Source organism: Thunnus maccoyii, chromosome 1, assembly GCF_910596095.1.
Source record: "Thunnus maccoyii chromosome 1, fThuMac1.1, whole genome shotgun sequence".
NCBI classification, from domain to species: domain Eukaryota; kingdom Metazoa; phylum Chordata; class Actinopteri; order Scombriformes; family Scombridae; genus Thunnus; species Thunnus maccoyii.
Window position 1 is genome coordinate 23,935,560 of NC_056533.1, and position 17,794 is coordinate 23,953,353.

Sequence of the window (17,794 nt, forward strand, 5' to 3'; positions counted from 1 at the left end):
TTCTTATCTAACTTACAAACATGAACATGTCATGTCCTGCACCTTAGCTTGTTGATCAAGCAACCAAACAAATGGGCCCAAATATACTTTTTCCCATAGACTTACATTTTGAAAAAGATGTCTGTAAATCAACAGATACATTTTTTTGAGTGTCACAACCCCTGCAAAATGATTCATTTCACTGTCAGAATTTGATCCATTCGGTCTGATAATATTTGGAAAGTCTAGAAGAGCCACATAACTGATTTGTTTTTTCCCCATTGAAGTTAGCCAGAGGGCTAAAAGTAGCTGGCTTGGCTGGCGGAAGTCACTAGTGAGCTTGCTTTATGGGCCCCATAAATGCGGAAGCTATGCAGAAGAAGTCAAACTTTTTTTGCTTCATGCGCCCCTGAGTAACTTTCATAAAAATGAATGGGGCCCCACCTTCAATGCTGTATCCAGTTCTCTTTATACATCCATAGTCTGATTCGTGGTAACACTGGTAGCCTACCAGCTAATGTCAATCAAATAAGCTACTGAGAGAAAAAGGAGCATTTCTGATATTTTTCTTCATTCTAATAACACAAAACTATAAACAATACATTTGAAAAACATGTTGACATTGTTTTTGACTTCAAAGAGGGATGATTAAATGTAGTTTCAGTTGGATTTTAAACAATCCCTTCCCTTGTAAATGTGTATGTACTTCAAACTCCATGCCCCCAATTTGAAACACAGGCTTTCTGTTACAAATTTTCAGTCTCCAAGCCAAAGCGGAGATAACCCTGATGACATCAATAGAGTTATTTTTCAAACACGATAAAGCTCCTTTAGTGCCACAGACGACATTACACAACTGTTTTAACAGCTTGAGTAGTACTTCTCATTTATACATGAAATCATTAGAGTTCCACTTTAGTGTTTTGTTTTTTATACAAGTGGTTGATACCAGACAGATGCTCTGGTGTTTTCAACATGGGAAAAAGAGCAGGATACAGCACACTTCAAAATAAGTTTATTAAGTCTTCCTCCTTGCAGCTGGTGATCAGGAATAGTTGGACACAGAATACTCAGTCTTCATGTTTTCATAATGAGATGCTAAGCTGATTTTTTAAGCCGAATTTATAGTGCCAGGGGTTCCTATCGTTTTCATGACTGAAGAAGCCCCTTGTGATTCAACCAGCACCCAACCCACTAACCTCACCACTTCCACATAAGAGGCAATGCTCCTCCTTATGCACGTGGGACCAGCCGAGTAGACCAACTTCACTGCTTTATGTGGATCCTCAGAGACCCTCCCCCAGTCGTGACTGAAATATTAACATTCCTCATCTCCTCTCCCCAATGTAATTAACCCATACTTGTTGGGTTCATGTCCTGCTTTCTTTCAATCTGGGACACATAGCAGAGGTATACTCTACCTCCATCCCTCCCTGGGTAGCTCCTCATATCTCATAGCCTCTCTTTTGTTGTACACTTTTGATCATGTGCAACCGCCTTTCTCAATAACAATATGTCACAATATATATTATATTCTTTATCTAATATGTTTTTCTTACTACACATTGGCTCTACTTCCAGAAGTAAATATATCCTCCACCACAATACTTTTACAGATAAAATACATCAGAACACCAAGCCCGGGTCTGATCTGTGCATGTGTCCTTGTGTGTGTGTTTGTGTGTGTGTATGCATGTGTGTGTGTTTGTTCTTGTGTATGTGGCGTGCATGCATGAGTGTGGATGTGTGTTCTCCCCTCTTCCCCCCCAGCTCAAGTTTGACAGCGATGGAGTGTGTGTATGCTGCGAGCTACAGAAACAGAGTTCGAGTTGCAACAACCTGGGAGAGACACTGAAACTGAATCCTCTGAGGGACTGCAATACCATACGCCTCCGTCTCAAGGTGGGTGGGAGTGAGAGTGTATTTGTAAAATGTCGCTGCTCGGAGTTTTTGTGTTTTCACATAGGAAAAACATTCTAAATAAGTTAGATTTTGTTCAGACTGCAGGTAAATTAGATGAATTCCTCAAATAGTTTTCAGAATTGACTGTTAATACTGTTATTTGCAACTGATCACGTTGTATTTGTATTCAGGGATCTATCCTGTCTGCACCGGTAGCTGTGGTGGAGTACCTTATTTACATTAACTGGTGGTGTGTTTTTCCCAGTTTAAAGAAAGCAATGGAGATATATCCTCTTGGTTTCCTCATTGTGGCTGTTCAAAGTTCTCTATTACACCCATCATGAATGGTAGATGTTTATTTATGCAGCCATGTTTCACACTGCCATCATGACTTGCTTTAACCGCACGCTGTGATGTCACTGTTGCGAGTGACCGTTTGAAATACATTTGTGTGGCCAGACTGAGATACAACTTCAGAAATCAATAAATGGGTTTGTGTATCTATTTATTTACTTACATACTTATTAATTTTTTGTGGTCTAGACTTGAATCTAAAAATAGAGCTTTAACATGATAGCAATCACTTGAATAACTGTCACTATAGTTTTGCATAAATAATTGTATTTTAATTGTTAAAATCATCAGTGAAATGTCTCCAAGTTTCCTCCCTCGTTGTGTAACATATTCCATGTGGGAACAGTCAAATGATGTAAAATGCAAAACAATGTAAATGTTCAGTCTCAGATTGATTGGGCAGGAAGTGGAGAATGGCAACAGCATTTGTCTTTCCCCAAGAGGCAGACCTCTTAGTATGCAGTGTGTATCTAGCCTGGGTTGGCTGTACTTTGCGAGCGCATGATCTTGGTAGATTATCTTGACTGCGGGTGTCTGCAGGAATGATATACAGTATGTGCTACTGTGCCTTTATTGGATAACGACAATCATATCCATTCATTTTTATTTCCCTGGTTGATTATAAAACATTGATAACCAAATAAAAGACTTCGTAGGATGAAGCATGCTTATGAAAAGAGGAAAGATCAAGCACATTTGTCATTGTGATCATAACTCATTAAAAGAGATATGGGAATTGGTGCAATAAACCTTTATGAAGTGCCAAATTAGTCAGATGTGTTGAGTTATGTCTAAGAGGAAGCTGTCAAACCCTGTTCCCCAGAGTCCTCGGCCATTTCAGATGGCTAGACTGTCGCTGGTCCTAATGAACTCATGATGCAGCTGACATACAGTATAGTTCCTCTGGTACTGAGATACACAGTATATTGGGAGTACTGAATTACAACAGCAGGGAGATTAAGTAGTAGATCACCTGTTGTTCTTAATGCACTCATCTCTCAGCAGCATCTCTTCTACATGTAGAAGTTTGGTTTTTATAGAAGCAATCTGCACTATCCACATCACCACTGATATGTGTCATTCACTCTTTGCAGACATATTTGATTTCCATCCCGTTGTTCTTTTTGTTACTCTGCCCGAGGCTGTAAATCATCAGTGGGAGGGAGTATTAAGATAATTTGTAATTCCTGCAAGAGGGGTGGATGTGTAACCTTGCTGTGTAATTCACTAACCTGATTGGCTGGGGGCAAGTTATCTTCTAGAGGTTAAATATCTGGTGAGCAGGCATGTTAAACAATTTCTCAATTTGTTGCATTTCTTTGCCTGGCAGGATTTATTATGTCATTATGTACATTGAGGTCACAAGGGAAATCACAGAAATGCATTAGCTTAACAAAAGTAAGCTCAAATGTAAATGTAGCCAGTAAGAAGGACACTGTTGCATACAGGTTAGTTTGACTAATCTCAGCTTTATCTCAGGTAAGAGAGAGCTCAGTCAAAACTGTACAACACAATGAATGATTGACAGTTACCTCCATGTCTGCATGCATATTTTCAGGATTTATTACGTGAATACAGACTATGTACAGAGTTGATGTTTAGCATCTAGGCTTTGATCACTCCCTGCAAGGATGCACATTGGACAAACCCCTTAATAACTGCCTTGCTATAGACTTTGTTTTCGCTGCAAGAGGCTAGTCTCAGGGCCCAACGTGTCAATTGACTGTTAGGTACCGTTGAGTCAAGTGTGTTCAACAGCTGCCTGTAGTTTTTGTAGTGTGTTTGGCACCGTTTTCTCTGGTTGTCCCTTATCAGCAGCTGCTCTGCCAATTGAGTAAGCTGAATCAGCAAGGGCTGGGTTATGCTAGAAAATAAGTAGTTCGTTCCAAATGGCCACACTTGAAGGCAGAGTGAAAAGCTGGCCATCATAGAGAGGGGGGAGACATGATAATTGTTTAAATATGGGAATAACAGGGAACATTTTCAGACATTCTTTCCTTTAGGGCATTGATAGCGCTGTACTTGGTTGCTCACAAGAAAAGTGCCAGAAATAGTTATGTAACTAATGGAAAAAGAGAGTTTGAGAGAGAAGTTCTGGCCAATTACTGCGCAATACGGGTATATTCTTAGACATATTCTCAATTTGTATTCACAGCATATGACAATATGTAATCAGATTCACAATGATGGTATTTAAATGTTCAGCTAGTATATTTTCCTCGTCTTTTTGCAAAGGCACACTACTTACTTATTACTTTATCTCTTCTCGCTCAGGCACAAAACATACATGCATGTTGTCAGCCGTAGTCTTACAGCCAGTTCAAAGGTAATTTTTAACAGAAGACATAGTTGATGTGAGGAGATCCATCAGTTGGTCTTTGTTGGTACAAGTTTCTGAGATTGGCTTGTGTGTCTAAGCCTGGTTGAGCTTTACCTGAGTTTAAATACTCCCTCAACTTTTGAGGGAGTATTAGCCTTCTTTGATGGCTTTAAGCAGAAATCCAGAAGAAAAACACTTTGGGCACCACTGGCTGAGTTCGTGTCCTTCACCTGTCCATCTGAGGTAGACAGAGTGTGATTCACCTGTAGACAGCAGAGCAGAAGCTTTCCAGCACCGGGCAGCAAAAACAGATGATAACATTTGCATATGCTACGACAAAACTGTTTATGGTCTGCAGGCCTGAGGTCTGAAGCTTTACCTTTGCTGTGAAGTTGGTGCATTCAGTGCTTTATGAGAAGTGGCAACACAGAGCTACAACATCTGCTACTTCCTGTCATTGGCGATTTGAAAATCTCTGAAGGGCTTTACCAACAGACTGGACTGACCTCCCTGAAACTGCTATAGAGCTTCCTGAGGGAAGACCTGGGTTTTCTGTCAGATGCTGTAAGAAGCTGCTTGGGGATGCCAAAGAGGGAAGAGGTCAGTGAATTACCTGCACTGAGGCTATCAGGGAATTACCTGCGCTGCAGCTATCAACAAATGTTGGCTTGATGAAAACAGGGTGCTGTCCTTTGCTGCTCTGATCTCATGGTACTTTAGGGAGTCAGCGAGTTCTGTGTGTAGTTTGTGTTCAGTGAATAACCATACGATTTGAGAAACAACAGCTATGTAAAGAACTGATTAAGAAGGACTCTGCAAGGTCCAAAGGGCTAAACAAGCTAACAAAAATGACAAACATTAAAACTTTATAACCACATAAACTCGGTATCATCTTGCTGAACTGCAGTCACAGTCTCCTTTCTATTAGTGACTGGCTGTGACCATCTATATTTGAAATGTCAAATTGACTTGACTTGTGACTCTGTCCACAATTCCTCCAGACTTTCCTCCAACATAAAACATGTCCCAAAACTGTTAGCTTCCAAGGTAAATACGTATTGGTTGTATTTTATACGCTACACAACTTAAGCTTCACTGATTCCAACTGGTATGATTTCTGCTTTACTTCCAGTTGACACAGACTTGATCTTTGGCAACTAGTTACTGGATATCAAACATGTTGCAAGGCTGGCAGCTCTGAACATCTCAGTCGCCAACTTCATCCATTTTACATCACTTACTTCAAGTGAGCCATGGGATCTGCTAAAAGCATCTAACCTGAACCTTCCTTAAAAAGTCAAGGCACCTGCACCTCGGCAGTAAGCAACTCAGTGGAGGAGACAACTGTTCTCTCTGCAGATTATCAAAAGCCTAACACAAGTGTTTTTTTAATGTCACAGATAATCATGTGTTATGTATCTGGTGAAAAATCTGTGCGGCAGGCTGGAAAACAGTTTGTGTGGTGACTAGGGAGCTTCATTTATGGGCCAATGTCCACAGAAAAACATGTAATCCATTTTTTTAAATTCCAGTGCTGGAAGTCTGTTCATGGGTACATGTTCTTGTCTTTAAAATATGACACTGAGTAATGATATTGTTATATTCATAGTGTTGTGTTTAATGCAGCTGCTCTATTCAGTACTGTTTTAATTTTTCATGCACAGTAGAATTCACCTGTTTTATTTCTTCTTGTTTTGCTGCGAGGCATTTAACTTAAAACATCTCAAAGTCAAACTCTCTGCCACACATTCAATTTCTTATTCCTATCTTCTTCTGTCCTACTCCCTTCTACCTTTCACAGTCTTACACTGTGATGATAATAATAACTGTGATAACAGTATTATCAGAGTGACCATGTAGCTTAATTGTGACAGATAAACCCTGTGAACATGATAGAAAAGAACTGCACATATTGTGTAATGGGTATTCAAATATCTGAGAAGACAGACCACCCAGACCTTTTTATTGCACTTATATTAATCATACTGTAGTTTTGCTCATTTTGAAGCTGCTACTGTTGCTATTCCTAGAGCCAATTTCCAGGCAGGTGGCATTACTGTTCCTGTGCTGTTCTCCAGGAAATTAAGTTGTATGGTACAGTTATTATAGGTTCATTTGTCAGAACATACAAACTCGATATGGTTTAAAAATGAAGCCACTTAGAGATGATTTTCTATCTTTTAGAAGAATAGCAGATACAGCAACATAAAAGGGCTGCAGTCATAAGTCTTTTCTCTGATTCACTTTTCTGGGCTAGTATTTCACCAGTATGCACATTCATTTTGCTGACAGATTCAGTACTGGTTTGTCCCCTTGCTGTTAGCTGCATTGCCAGAGTGATGATGTATGTGCTCGTGCTTAACCTTGGATGTTTATGGGCTTTTTACCCCCTATAACTGACTATTTTTATATGTACGTATTTTTTATGATATGCTAACAATGCAGATGAGCTTCTTATTAGTGCCGTGTAGCTGTCTTGCTGTGCTAAAGCAGATATCTGTAGAAGTGTCATACTCTCTGCAATGCCACCCTGCTGTGTTTTTCTAAACTTGGTTACCTTACTGATGACGTCAACGCTGTTTGTGTCACCTTCACTCCTTTTTGTGTTATCACCTTTTGTTCCTCTCTTATCCTCTCTTGCCACCTTCTTTCCTGCTTTACTTCCCTTATTTTACCCATCTTCTTCCCCCTCTTTTGTCCCCGTTCCTCTAATAGTCTCCCCCTCTCCCCCCTCTCCTTTAGGAGCTGCTGTTCAGCGTATGCGCTCTTAACGTCATCTCCACCATTGTGTGTGCTCTAGCCACTGCCATGTGCTGTATGCAGATGGTCTCAACTGATGTGCTGCAGATGGTGAGTGTGATGGAAGAGCAGACAAGAACAATGGCTGACTTTTTTTTTTAGTGACCACCCTGTGGTTAAAAATGTATATATTTTTTAGTCTGAAGATCACTATCATCAGGTTAGGTAAACACATGCGGCTCAGGAGGGATGTGCCATCTATTGTCCATTTCCAAGATAGTGGAAAGTAATGTTTTTTTGGTTGAATCATCCAGCTTGGTAAATACAAATTAGTGTAAACACACACAGTCAAAGTCAATTGCCACAAGACCTCTCTCTTTGTCCTCCTGCATCTGAAAAATACGTGTGATTTGAAGAAAACAGCTCAACATCTCACTGGATTTTGATCCTCAGGATGACCCTCTTTTGTCATTTTATGTGGAACAATGAAACTATTAGCAACAGCTAAATGCTTTTAGCCATGAGGGAAATTAACATGACCAAGTTCCCTTTGTTTTTCACAGCAACAATAGTTATTTGTTTCTCAATGGATCAACGTGGAAAGATAGAGCGACACTACCAACATGATGTCAAGCGTTGCAGTTATATTTAATGCAAGAGCTGTTTACCTGTTTTATGAACTATGCTGTAAATTGTGTGCTAAAATGCTACAATGAGTCTGGATATTAGAACTGGTGCTCTGGGCTGAATTTAAGGCTTAATTTGATAACAGGTTGAATATTATATCTAATAACAGACATTTAGCAGAACTCATACACTACATTAATTTAATCTCCTTGCAACATAAGTCATTACTCAATAAAAAAAAGCTGTAGGTGCAAATCAGACTTGTTTGGATTTTGTGTTTGACTTTGTAAAATCTGTGATGTCTGACTCAACTGGATATATTAACATCCACTATAACACATGATGATATCTGATCACTATTGTGAAATAAATATATAAACCCAATATTAATTTTCTTATGCTCTGTTATTTTTTAAACAGGGAAAATTAGATGAACACTTTTCTGATCCCTGAGACAGGACTGTAGAAATTAGATTGTAATAAGAATTATATCAATTCCAATTAAAGAAGAGACAAACAAAGATAAGAGGGCAGACGTTAAATTATCACAGGCAGTTTGAACAGTTTGAATTATATACCAATTAAAAATGTGAATGGAAAATCATTTTCACCTTGAGATAAGGTTTTCACTTTCAGATGATCAAAGCTTATTCTCAGAGCATCCTTACTGTGAGAATCTGTACAAATGTATTTGTGGATTATTTAATGACTTATTGTTGATTAATTGGGGGCACTTGTTTTATGTAACAAATGCATATATTAGATATTAGGCATTAGATATGCCATGAAGACACTGCATAACTGTAAATTACTGTATTTGCAAAAGCAAACACCAAAGCAGGCATGCACAACTAGGAAAACCTCTATAAATTAAAGTGGCTGAGAATGGTGGAATCTAACTATTGATTCACAGAAAAGTAAAGGACAAAAGAGCTCTGTCTTATCTCCAGTGGTCTCGCCAAGTTTCCAAGAGTGGCCTCATTTCCCATTTACCACAAGAGGTGTTAACCTTTTATTTAGCTCCGTAAATTTAGCCAAGTCAATAGCAGCAGTGGCAGCCTTGAGATTAGAAGAGCAGGCTGGCTGTGACAGGAAAGTTGTCCTACTTAGAAATGTCTGAGTGAGGAAAAGCTGCTGTTGAGGTTCCTCTGAGCAAAGCACTTGACTTTCAGGTGCTGCGGTGGAGCTTTTTCAGTGAAACAACAACTGAGCTTTAATAACAGGAGGGAGGTGCTGTAAGAGGATCACATTCGCTCAGTCATTTTTGCTGGGTACATTTTTGGTTTAAAATAATGAATAAGGACTCAGCAGCTTGAGTAATAAGGGCCTGATGATGTCTCTGTTTATGATGTGTTTCAGTTTATGCCACACAGAGCACGAGCCCTAAATGCCGACTGTATGACACCCCATGGAACCATCCTCCACCAAACACTGGACTTTGATGAGTTCATTCCTCCTATTCCTCCACCGCCATACTACCCGCCAGAATACACCTGCACCCCCTCAATGGATGGACAGAGGTGAGAAGCATTTAATACCCAGTGCTCAGTGCTCAGAAAACTCTAATACAGAAGTATCACCTGGCTGGGGCATTTGGATATTCAGGGAATATACGAGACATTAATAATTCTATGGTGACCAGACATTGAAATTATACACATTTGTCTGCTGGCTAGCCAGACCCCAGTCCACACTCACTAGAACACAATACAAAACAATACAAGTCAACTTTATTGTCCACCATGGTGGAAATTAACACATTAATGGCATCCCATAAATCATTTTTGACATCAAATCTATGTGCATGGCCAGATAACTACCATATGATCAGCCACTGTATATTGAAATTGCAGGGTGCAATCCAGAGAAATCATTGTATTTATTGCAGCAAGTGACACAAAAACTACAGGCACCAAAGTCATTATAAAGTATTTCGCAGGGGGCAGCATTTCAAACTGGGTACGAAGGCGTGTTTTTCTTTAAAACATATTAGGCCTTGTTTCTAGGTTTTGATTTTTTAGTAAACCTGTTGAAAAATATAAAGGAGCATTGCTAGAGAGACCTATTAACATTTCTGCAAAATGTAACTAAAGCTAGAATTCTTGGTGGTTGGTGCAGGTAGAGTTGAGGATACTGTACCTGGCTCTCTCCTGGAATTGTATTCATCTATGAAATTGATAGGAATGACATGGAGGTAATTTATTTCTAGATTTTTTTGCAATAGCACAAATATATTTAAGATTATTAAGATTCTTAAGGATTCTTTTGTAACCTATGGTCCTTCCATGCAATCCCCTACATGCCCCTCCATAGACACCTGAAATGAACCAGATATTAGGATATATGTGTCATTAAAAAGGGGATTATAACACTGATAGGTCAAGCACTGGAGGAATGTTTGGAGGCACAAAACCCCTGAGAGGACTCACACCAAAGAAAAGAAACAAACCATTTAGTTTGTTAGTTTGTGTGGTAGCTAAGAGGATGAGGTCTCTTATTTCTTCTTGCTCAGTAATTGTCAACAGTGGAACTTTGTCAGGTTCAAAACTGCTTTGAGGTAGACTGCAGTAAACCTAAAGAATCTCCCATGAAATAAATATTGTGTTGCCAGATATTTGCACCCAAATTTAAATCTAAACCCATCATATTAAGCTGCAGTGGCATGTGTCTGTTTAGATAGAACAATCTAACTGTGATCATCATATGTGGTATTATCATCCATGGTCACAGAGCTTTTCCCTCCATAAAGCAGATGTGACATCCACGATTCTCAGCTGTAGTGAAAGATCTGTTGACCCCTCCCTCATCACTCCCTCCATTTTCTCAGTCTTGCCAGAGAGAGTGCTGCTGATGTAGCCATTTGGCAGGAAGCCACATCTGTTTGCCAGTTATGCCATAAATATAAACAAGGCAGAGGAAGCATTTATAGTGTCCCCGCCCGGGGCCAGGGATGTGTCATGACATCATCATGCCTCGGATGATTAGTGGAAACTCTCAGGTTGTATTTCATGCTCTGCCACTTTAGAGGAGAATGGGGTTGTAATTAAAAGATATGACAGTGCGCAGGGCTGCTCTTTCTTAATTGGCACCATATGAAACAGTGGTGCATATAGAATGTTATACAATGATGGGATGAATGTGGGAAATAAGCCTATTTTTCATACTTTCTCTCTTAATGTTTTAACAGAAGATATACTGTCAGTTGAACTCAGACTTGCAGTGCCGGCCCTTAAAACACTGGTCTTTATGTCATTGTGTCACTGGCCCAGTATATTCTCTATTCTCTGTCATTTTCTGTATATTTTTTTAAATGTTTGGTTGAAACTCTTGCTGTAATGTCCATAACAGAGGCCTGCATCTGGACTTCCCCCATTCTCCCTTCAGTGCCATCTATGGGGTGCCCATTAACAGCCCAGGGACTCTGTACCCAACTGACCTGCCCCCTCCATATGAGTCTGTGGTGGGGCAGACCCCTGCAAGCCAGGTGAGAAAAAAAAATCCATCTCTGTCCTTAAAACGTCTACAAAAGCCTTCTGTGTGGGCATTGAGCATAGGGTTCACATTAATTTCTTCATTATGAAGGTGAGTTACCTTCTTCAGTCTTAAGTATACTTCCATACTTTTTTACATATGTGCAATAGCAGTATAAACCTGCTAATTTCTTTTAGATTAAATATTCTTTAAACTGTATCTTTTCACAAAACACTTTCTTTTACATAGTTTTATAGGCAGGTACCTATAAATCAATTGCATTAAAATATATTCCTTTGGTTAAAATTTCATATCTTGTCAATTTTAATGAGATAGTCTTCAAAAACAAGGGTATTTCAAGGTTAAGCCTGAGTTGCTTTAAAGTCTTAATTGTGAATAATACAATATTATAGACCACAGGTCTGAATACAAAAGTGAATTTGGCCAAGCTAAGAAATTTGTCAGGTTTTCCCCTCTAAATGGCTGGTATTTTTTTTACTCAAGTGTCAAAATGGTATTGCTGCTGGGTTCAGCTTGTGTCTGCATGTTGAGATGTTGCCTGACAGGTCTGTAGGTCAAAAATCTCTACCAATTTAATCTGAGTATATCTGCTGTTTCAGACTCGCTACTTTCTCAGGCAATCTCCCTTGACAGTCATGTTGAACTGAACTTTTTTTCTGGCTGCAGAGAAGCCTCACTGCAACTCAGTGTTCACAGCTAAAAAAGAGTCTTGTGTGCGAGCAAATCCTTTTATCTTGTATTATATTCTTAACATCGTTTAACACCTTAGCCTTTTAATCTCTCATTTCTATTACACACATCAACTCTGCGGTTTCTTGACATCCATTATGAACAGTGTCCTTCAAAAAGTCCTGAAATAGATTGCGCTGGTTGCTGTAAATAACTAATGGAAGCAGGCAGTGATCGATTGATTGCGTGAGAGAACGGTTTGAAAGGCAGATATGTGAAGAAACCCGGCTGACAATTTCAGTCTAAAGACAATGCGTGATTTGACAAACCAAGTAATATGAATGTCATATACCTTGAAAATCACTGATCTAATTCACCTCCAGATGTGTTAGTGGCTTTCACCACTAGTACACCTGTCCATTTCTGTTTGTGTGTTGTGGTCTTATAGAGCCCCCTATTGACCAAACTGTGGTATTGAAGGTTAAGTGCCACACAACTGTTACTTTAAGCAACGCATACAAAATATAATGTGAGAACTGATAAAACTATGCTGTTACTTGCCCTATCTGCAGTGTGTCCCCTAATAAGTTACTCTTTACAGGTCACCATGAGCATAGAGCAGCAGGCCACTGAGTCCAGTCTATGTGATAGAAACACCACTGCAGGAATTAGTACTCAAGGTAAAATCTGTTTTTAACATTGCAGAGGATGGTTAGATGTCTTCTAGCAGTCATGCTGATGACTTTTATTCCATATTTACAGCCTCAGTGGACAGTGCGTCCCTCATGGTGTCAGAAGTGGCTGATCAGGACCAGACTTGCTCCTCAGAGGACTTGTGTTCCTTAGAGGTCCAGGGCTCTGACTCCTCTCCCTATGGTACACTCCACACTGCGCCCACTGATGGAAGCTGCACCAGCCTGGAACTTTGTACACGTGACGCCTCACGCCGCCATCTTGGCCTCCCTAACAGTGACGCTCGCCCAAGTGACACTGGATACAGTGAGTCCTCACACACCCAGGAGTCTCTTGAACGCTCTCCAGACTGGTCCTCAGAGAACTATAGTAATCTGGACCAGGAGGATTCTACAGACAACACACACGGGTGTGAGGAACTCAGGGGTGCCATGCACATATCTGATGAGCTTGCATCAGCCAAACAGTTGCCAGAGGAGCCACCTAAAGCGCCAACGCACTCCCTCATTAAAGCACGAATGATGAGCCGGAAGCTCACTCTCCCTGTCACTATCCCCCCACCACCTCAGCCTTGCTCCCCCACCTCTGTGGCCTCCTCTGGTGGAACTTCAGCCATCAGCCCTATGGCTCCTTCTCCTTCTCCATCCCCTCCTAGCAGGCTACGAGGCCCCAGGCTGTGCTTCAGCGTCTGGTCACCCTCATCTGCATCACAACCCCCCTCTACCTCAGCTCAAAGTGGCTATTTGCCCTCAGAGAGGCCTCGGGTGTTCCGTGCAGCCAGGAGGTACCGCAAACTGGCACGCATTGTTCGCTCCACCAGTGACCCTATCTCCTGCTCTTCTACGTCAGGAAGTAAGTGCTTTAAGATTTATACAACAAAAAAATCTTAAATATGCCTTTTACCAGAGTGATCCACCTTTCAATTTCTAACTAATAATAGTGCATTTGGTATTAGTCTTTAAGGTGGCTTTCTTGTCTAAGTCTCTTGTCTCCCTCTACAGGAGAAAATTGTGGCTGCGCCTCCGCAAACAACCCTGCTGCTGAAGATTCAGTTCATACATCACCAGAGCAAGGTACCACTGCTACTACTACTACAAATTTATATGATGGTGTTCAAATTAGACATCCACAATTTGCATGTCTGCTGCTGAACATATAAAAAAAGATATACCTGAAGGACAAACCGTAAATCTTGCAGCATAACAGCCTAATTTGTCAACATTTACTGAACCAAATGTTTGCAATGTTATCTCATGTACATTCATCTGCATCAAGTGTGGCATTGAAAGTAAGCTGCGACAAAGCTGACACTGAGAATATGTTACACTGGTGACAGAAAACAATAATTTCACATTGCCTAAAGCACTAACTTCACTGGCATTAGCCTTGATTTTAGTGAAGTATGTGATTAAATGTGTTGAAACAATTTATTCTGTTTTATTTTCAGAGTCAACAGATGTTTCAACAGAAGGAGTTGGAGCTAAACCCAGCCACATATGTGTCAGGAAGCAGCAAAAGGAGGGCAGAAAAGTTGATATCCACCTTAAACCCCGAGCTCTGCACACACACTCTTCCCATGAGCGGCCGCATTCCCTGGCTGACCTTAAAATGTACAAAGACACCAAAATATTGGTGGCCAAGTTCCTGGAGCACTCAAGCTGCAGTCTACCTCCTGAAGTCCAGCAGGTTGTCAACAACATCAAGTGTGTCATCAAGTCCGATGAGAAACACATGGAGGAGGCCATCTTTAGTGCCAATGTCATAGATCAGGTAACCGAATTAGACAGTTAATAGCATGATGCAAATTAGCAGTTTGTATGCCTAAAGCTGGTTTTAATGGTTATTGGTGAGCATCAATAGCATGGTAGGCCCTGTGAAACTTCTCATTACACACAGATCCTTAACAGAGTAAAAACCATGTTGTTACCAAAACAAACATGGTATGCCTACATTGTCAGACTTGACTGTGCTTTTATAAAAGCTGAACTCAGGCTCAGCTGTGCTTTGACATGCCTGCATGAGCATGTTAACACACATACAGTTTGCATGTTAATGCATGTTACACAGTTATTTGATCAGATACTATAGATGTTAACACCTCAAACCTGCTCCAGTAGTAGGTGAATTGAAGTGGTTAGGGGAGTGGTGAGATGTGCTTGGTTTTCTGAACATGCGTAGAAAATTCATAGGTACATTTATGGAAAATAAATTAACGGGACAGTCTTGTAGTTTTGTCTTTATGACAACAGCACCAAAACTACAGTAGCAGTGAAAAACATAACATTGTTTACTATTATCTTTATGTAATGTGGATTGATTGTCACAGATATTTCCTGTTATTTAGAATTAAATCATCCTACTGTGAAATTCAGCACTTCCATCTATTGTAAAATGCAACAATTTTGATAATTGTGTGTAAAAAAGCAGGTGATAATAAGTGTCTCTCTTATATGTTTCTATTTTATGCTGCACAGATGATGACCCAGCGTATCATAGGCAGTCCCAGGAAGCGTGGCCATGAGGATCTTCACCTCCAGAGCTGCGGTGCTTTGAGTTCATCCCCGTCCCCTTCCATGCGCCGTCCAAAACACCTCCCACAAACAACCAGCAGCTCTACCAACCCGCTGGACTCCCCCTCCTCTGAACAAAGCCTTGAGTACAGAGAAACGATTCTCTGACCGCTCTCCGAACAAGGACTCGGGTCTAAACTATGAGGGCATATCAGAGTGCTGGTGTTGCAGCCACGCTGTGCTGTGCTGCGCAGCATGTCTGTACAGCAAGGAATAACTCTTTCCGGCATTGTGAGATCACTTATTTGCACAGTGTCACTGCAGCACAGGTAAACTGAAATGGTCTCATACTGTATCTCCTAGTGCCCTGTGAGACCGTGCCAAGTCATCAGCAGAAATGGTAGCAAACTCAGACTGAGCCTGCCAGTGTCTGTAGTGGCTTCTTTCTCATCAGAAAAACAAAAGAATGTTTCTCCCTCAGGGGATCTTTTCTACTGAGTTTCATCTCTTAAAAAAGAAACAAATACACAGCTGGTAAGTTGGGATCTGTGACTCAAAGACGAAGGAGATTGTGTTATCAGTATTCTTCTTGTCCTTATAAGAAACAGGGAGAAATATGTTTGTATTAAACTGTGAACTGAACCGACTGGGCATTACCAGCCATTGTTTGCAGACTTTGTGGAACTGTTACTGATAGGGTGGTGAATATTTTGTGGTGCCGCTGGTTCAAGAACATCGCAGACATTTTAACTTACCTCATTGTGTTACAATTCTTATCAGTGTTACAATAAAATATGACTTTGTATCTTGTGGTTTGTGTTGTTATTTCAATTAATGTTCTGCATCATGTATATGAATCTGTAGGCAACAGCACTGTGAACATCTGGTCACCTCAACCAGGGGTGGACAAAATAACAGACAATATAATGAAAATATAATGGTGATGTTGTAGTGGGTAGTGTTGTTTAATTAAACATACTGTAAAATGTATTTTAGTCAGTATTGGTGAGTGTCCACTTTCCCAGTGACAGTGCTGTTTTCCTGTGTTTGTCATAGGTCATCATGATTTTGATGCACTGGCAATTCATTCTGCAACTGGATCACAGTTACAAAGGCACGGTGAATCATATTAGGTGGATTATCTTAAGCTAAATGTCAATTGTAACAATTTGTGAACTTTAATAGAGGTTTGACAACATTTCATTCACAGGTAAGTTTTAAGGCAACTTACAAACGTGGAAAGAATTCAGCTAGTCCTACCTGAATGTCTTGGTGCATATTTAGGATAGGTATTCATAACCTTAGCTTTCCGGTTAGTCAATGTACAGAATACCTCTGGGCTTCTGACATGGACAGTAATATGGAGAGGGGTGTTGGTAATAACCATTGCCAATGGTAATAACTTGGTATGCAGTTCAGGAAAAAAAAAAAAAAAAAAGCATTCAGAAATCAGACTGAAAGTAATCTTTAAGTAAATGGCAAGAGATCACATGAGTGTAAAAAAAGAGAGACAGATTTAGAATTGGCTAACAAGCCCTAAAAGTTGCGTTCTTTTCTCATTGAATAACATGAGGGAATTTGTGTTTGATTTAACAAACATAATTTTTCCAGGCACTGATCAAAAGTCAGGGGTAACGTAAAAGAGGGTATGTGAACCAGGTTTGAATTAATTATATTAATGTCTTAGCAATGAATTTGTAGGGTTTGTATTAAGACTGACACACAACACCAGCTTATATGCAAAATATGAATATATTATTGAAGCTGGACCCTTATTTCATTATAACTGTAAAGTTTTCTTCCAGTCAGCCATGTGGTTCCGGTTCTTGTGTACTATCCTGATAGGGGAGAACGGGGTTGGTAGTCACACTTTTGACTTTCATTTGAATCCCTTAAAAACTATATATTTTATAGATTCCCTTTCAATGTATAATGGAAGCCTAAAGTGTCAAGTAGGAATGGAGTGACCTTACTCTCCTTATTCTGTTCAAAAGATGTTGACGGTCAAATATGTTTTGTGCACTTGTGACAACCATCCCCATTGTGTGGTTGGTAGTCGCACAGTATGGGGTTGGTTTTCCCCATGTTATTTTAATGGGGAATTAATAAAAAATGGAGGCAATCTTAAAAATTAATATAAAAATTTTCATTTCATGGTGAGTGGTCACATTCTATGGGCCCAATGCGACCATGGAGCATGCTCACTAGAGACTTCCGCCGACCGAGATTGCTAACTTTCAGTTTAGCCCTCCGGCTAATCTGAATTGGGATAAAACAAATCAATCATGTAGCTCTTTTCCTGACTTTCAAAATGTGATTGCGCCGAATGGATCAAATTCTGATAGTTGAAACCAGTCATTTTTCAGGGGTTGTGACACTCAAAAAAATGTATCAACTGATTTACAGACGTTTTTTTCACGATCTAAGTCTATGGGGAAAAGTCTTTTTGGGCCCAACAGCATCATGTGACTTTGTAATTACACAGTTTGACCATTATGTCAAATTGACT

At 40.1% G+C, this 17,794-nt stretch overlaps 1 protein-coding gene across 4 annotated transcripts in view; it reads left to right on the plus strand.

Moving 5' to 3' along the window:
• fam189a1 (family with sequence similarity 189 member A1) overlaps nt 1-16,078 on the plus strand; it is a 92,934-nt gene extending 76,856 nt beyond the window's left edge. For 2 of the 4 annotated variants that reach the window (XM_042390960.1, XM_042391023.1), the window contains exons 5-13: nt 1,717-1,881; nt 7,298-7,405; nt 9,281-9,441; nt 11,270-11,405; nt 12,684-12,762; nt 12,845-13,627; nt 13,777-13,848; nt 14,223-14,545; nt 15,250-16,078. In XM_042390960.1, coding sequence (XP_042246894.1) covers nt 1,717-1,881; nt 7,298-7,405; nt 9,281-9,441; nt 11,270-11,405; nt 12,684-12,762; nt 12,845-13,627; nt 13,777-13,848; nt 14,223-14,545; nt 15,250-15,453 — 2,031 coding nt within the window. In that variant the 3' untranslated portion in view covers nt 15,454-16,078. The remainder of the gene's footprint in view (nt 1-1,716; nt 1,882-7,297; nt 7,406-9,280; nt 9,442-11,269; nt 11,406-12,683; nt 12,763-12,844; nt 13,628-13,776; nt 13,849-14,222; nt 14,546-15,249) is intronic. The other 2 variants (XM_042391176.1, XM_042391099.1) reach the window with 2 other exon arrangements.
• The last annotated feature ends 1,716 nt before the right edge of the window (nt 16,079-17,794 follow it).